Source organism: Erythrolamprus reginae, chromosome 10, assembly GCF_031021105.1.
Source record: "Erythrolamprus reginae isolate rEryReg1 chromosome 10, rEryReg1.hap1, whole genome shotgun sequence".
NCBI lineage: Eukaryota > Metazoa > Chordata > Lepidosauria > Squamata > Dipsadidae > Erythrolamprus > Erythrolamprus reginae.
In genome coordinates this window covers 14368321-14372491 of record NC_091959.1, presented here as the reverse complement: position 1 = coordinate 14372491, position 4171 = coordinate 14368321, and the positions used below count along the sequence as shown (strand labels likewise).

General features: G+C 55.3%; 1 protein-coding gene across 1 annotated transcript; it reads left to right on the top strand.

Annotated features, from left to right (window-relative positions):
* Nucleotides 1-4171, top strand: CTSH (cathepsin H). Its single transcript, XM_070762403.1, is given in 7 exon segments — nucleotides 1-165; nucleotides 246-277; nucleotides 1842-1950; nucleotides 2059-2129; nucleotides 3800-3878; nucleotides 3881-3903; nucleotides 4049-4171. Coding segments are annotated over 7 exon segments (522 nt in total). The 5' UTR covers nucleotides 1-80.

Sequence of the window (4171 nt, the reverse complement as noted above, 5' to 3'; positions counted from 1 at the left end):
CCTCGTGAGCCGCCCAGCCTGGCCGCCACTTCCGAGGAGCGAGGCGCCCCGCTCGCAGGCAGCCCGTCCCCCGTCCCGCCATGGCCCCACCGGCGCTACCGCTCTTGCTGCTCTGCTCCGGGCTCGGGCTCAGCCTCGGCCCCGCCAGCACCAGCGCCGCCGCAGGTACACGAAGGCCGGGCAGGGGAGGCAGCGCGACCTTCCCCCGCCCGGCCCGCTCTTCACCCGCCTTTTCCCTCCCGCAGGCGAGCAGCTCTTCCAGGCGTGGGCCGCCCAGGTAACCGCACCGGCCGCTTCCCAACGCAGCGGCCCCGGAAAAGTCCCTGCAGGCGGGTGGCTGGGCGGGCGGGGCGCATTGGGGCGGGGGAGGCGAGGGCGGAGGAGGGCTGCTAGGGGGGGGGGACGGGGACGGGCGCTCGTCCCCGGGGCTGGAGCGTTGGCGGAGTGGGGCGTGATTCTGCCACTGCAATTGGGTTAAAGTGACCAGATTTTAAGATTGGGAAAGACACCATTGAGGGGGTTGGGGTTGGGGGGGGGGGGGCAGAGCTGAAAAAAAGTTTTGCCCCAAAAAATTAGCAAGGAAATTTCTTTCTTTCTTTCTCTCTTTTCTTTCTCTTTCGTTTTTTATCTATTCCTTTCTCTTTTCTCTTTCCCTCCCTCCCTCCCTCTTTTTCTTTCTCTCTCCCTTTCTTTCTCTCTTTCTCCACCTCTTTTCTTTCTCTCTCCCCCCTTCCCTCCCTCTCTTTCTTTCTCTCCCTTCCTTCCTCTTCTCCTTTCCCTCCTCCCCCCCACGAACCCAGCCCCTTCCCCCGGGGCTCAGTAGGTGCTCCAGCCCAAGAGCAGCTTCACCTGGAGAGAGACGGGGGGGTGGGGAGGCTTCCACTCCTCCTTTGGGCTCAGAGGCCGACGGGCGGGACATCTGCGGCACAGGAGCCGCCTGGCTTCCCTGCCCCGATGGTGGAGGCGAAGGCGGGAGAGGAGGCGGGGCAGGGGAAACGAGCAAGCAAAGACCCTGCACAGCTAGCCAGAAGTCAGCGCAGAGACCTCCGGCCAAGCTGGGTTGTGGCAGGGAGGGCGAGGCAGCAGCAGAGAGCTCGGAATCCCCTCCCTCCAGCCTCTTCCCAAGGGGGCTGGTTGGGAGGGAAAAAAGCGGGACATTTTTCAAAGGGCGCAGGACGCAGAACAAATAATGAAAAAGTGTGACTGTCCCGCTGAAAGCAGGACATCTGGTCATACTAACCTGGGCAGATAGTGAGATCGCGCGTGGACATGCAGGTGTGCGCCCATGGCTGAGTGCTGGCAGAGTCAAGCGCAATTCTGCCACTGCACCTGGGCAGATAGTAGAATCGCACGCGGAGGCACAGGTGTGCAAGTAGCGTAGTCCAGCGCAATTCTTCCAATGCACCTGGGCATGTAGCAGAATTGTGCGTGGAGGCGCAGGCACGCCCGTGTTTCGGTACACGCAGAAGCAAAAAAACGTGCCAAAGCAGGGGCACACCTGCACCTCCGTGCGCGATTCTGCTACCTGCTTAGGTGCAGTGGCAGAATTGCACTCGACTCCGCTAGCACTCAGCCACGGGCGCACTTGCGTATCCACGCGGAATCTCACTGCCTGCCCAGGTGCAGTGGCAGAGTTGCACTGGGCTCCGTTACCTGCACACCTGTGCCTCAGTGCGCAATCCGTAGCAGCCCACTTCTGGCCCCTTGCCACCTTCCCAACCAGGCCCAAGCGCGGGGGTCGGCTGGGGAGAATGCCAGGAGACTGGAGGGGCGTCCCCGGAATCCCCCCTCCTGCCCGCGCCCAGCGATCCCCGGCCTCGCTTTTTCTTTTGGCGCTGCAGCACCGGCGGGAGTACCGCTCCGAGGCAGAGTTCCGGCACCGCCTGCATGTCTTCCTTGCCAACAAGGAGAAGATTGACAAGCACAACGCGGGCAACTCCAGCTTCCGAAGTAGGGGTGGTGGTGCCCCCCCTCCCCGTCCCCCCCCGTCCCCCCCCCCGCCGCCTCCTGGCCGTGGGAGCCCCTCCTGACCACCTTCCCCCCTCTTTCTCTCCCCAGTGGGCTTGAACCAGTTCTCAGACATGACCTTCCCTGAATTCAGGAAGAAATACCTCTGGCAAGAACCTCAGGTAAAGCGAGCTGGGCATCCGAGACCAGGAGGGGTTCAAAACTCAGTGGACAGAATAGAATAGAATTCTTTTATTGGCCAAGTGTGATTGGACACACAAGGAATTTGTCTTGGTGCAGATGCTCTCAGTGTCCATAAAAGACAAGATACATTCGTCAAGAATCATGAGGTCCAACACTTGCCACAGGGGTCAAATAAGCATTGAAGAAACAATCAATATAAATAAAAAATCTTAAGGATACAAGCAACAAGTTATACTCATAGTCACAAGTGGGGGGAAATGGGTGAATAGGAATAATGGGAAAAAGCTGGTAGTAATAGTAGTGTAGACTTAGTTTGAGAGTGTTGAGGGAATTATTTGTTTCGCAGAGTGATGGCGTTTGGGAAAAAACGTCCTTGTATCTAGTTGTCTTGGTGTGAAGTGCTCTGCAGCGACATTTTGAGGGTAGGAGTTGAAACAGTTTGTGTCCAGGATGCGAGGGGTCAGTCAATATTTTCCCCGCCCTCTTTTGGACTCGTGCAGTCTACAGGTCCTCAATGGAAAGCAGGTTGACAGCCATTGTTTATTCTGCAGTGCTGATTCTCCTCTGAAGTCTGTGTCGGTCTTGTCGGGTTGCAGAACCAAACCACACAGTTATAGAGGTGCAGATGAGAGACTCAATGAGTAGAACTGGATCAGCAGCTCCTTGGGCAGTTTGAGTTTCCTGAGTTGGCGCCGAAAGAACATTTCTGGACGTGCCCTTAATTGGACTGCAACCCAGGCCCCCGTCTCCTAGAGGGGAGACTCCTGCAGGCTTCAATCCCCCAGCCGGTCGGGTTAGCAGTTGAATTCTGGGACTTGAAGTCCAGGCATCTTAAAGTTGCCAAGGTTGAGAAACGAGTGGCTGGAGCAGCTGTCCCCAAACTACGGCCCAGGGGCCACATGCGGCCCTCTGAGGGGCCATTTATCCGGCCCGGGGGTGATGACAGGAGCACAGGATGCGTCCATATCCTGTGCTCCTGGCCACTGTTCCCTCTAGCCTGTATGAATAAAATGCGGTATTAGTAACTAATATCAATCATCAAAAAAGTTTTTTTTTCTAATTTTGTCATCCAGTTACATTCATTTTCTCTTAATTAGATTCCCTCCTTAATGTTCCTTCAAAAGTACAACACCAATTATATTTCTAACTTATTACCCATTATGCCAAAGTGCTTCCTTTCTTTATACATTTTTCTATAAGCCAAGAAAACCTTTTATAGCCAATCACATGTTAACAAAAGAAAATTAAAACATAAAACATATATGAATTCCAGACTTCTTCCTCCCCTCTAAATAGTATGTTCCCATTTTCTTTTTACTTTAAAATAAGGTATGTGCAGTGTGCATAGGGAATTGTTCATAGTTTTTTTTATATAGTCCGGCCCTCCAACAGTCCGAGGGACAGTGAACTGGCCCGTGTAAAAAGTTTGAGGACCCCTGGGCTGGAGGTTAGCATCTCACCATCCCTGAAACCAAGATAAGCATTAAAAGCCAAAGTGTGTGTATGGGGCAATCACTTGAATGGCCAGAATTGCCACACTGCTAGCCCCATCCAGAGCTTCATCAGAGTGTGCCCCCCCTTTCATGGTCTGTTCAGGAATGGGGAAGGGGGGAGAGAGATGGGCTGACCGCTTTCCACTTGCCTCCAGAACTGCTCTGCTACCACGGGCAACTTCCGCAGGAGTCCTGGGCCGTACCCGAGGGCCATCGACTGGAGGAAGAAAGGAGAGTTGTCACCCCCGTAAAAAACCAGGTAACGCAGCCCAGCTCATCCGCGTGAGGGGCTCTGGACAGGCAGCAGGGCTTAAAGGAGGGCTGGGCTTCCTTCTGTCCTCGGGAGGCTGTCAAATAGCCGGGCGATGGGCTCTTCTGATGCCTCCCCTCCTGCTCCCCACCAGGGCCACTGTGGCAGTTGCTGGAGCTTTTCCACCACCGGCTGCTTGGAGTCGGCCATTGCCATAAAGACAGGGAAGCTCCTGAATTTGGTGAGGATGTGTGTTTTGCGCTCCGTTCTTTTCTAA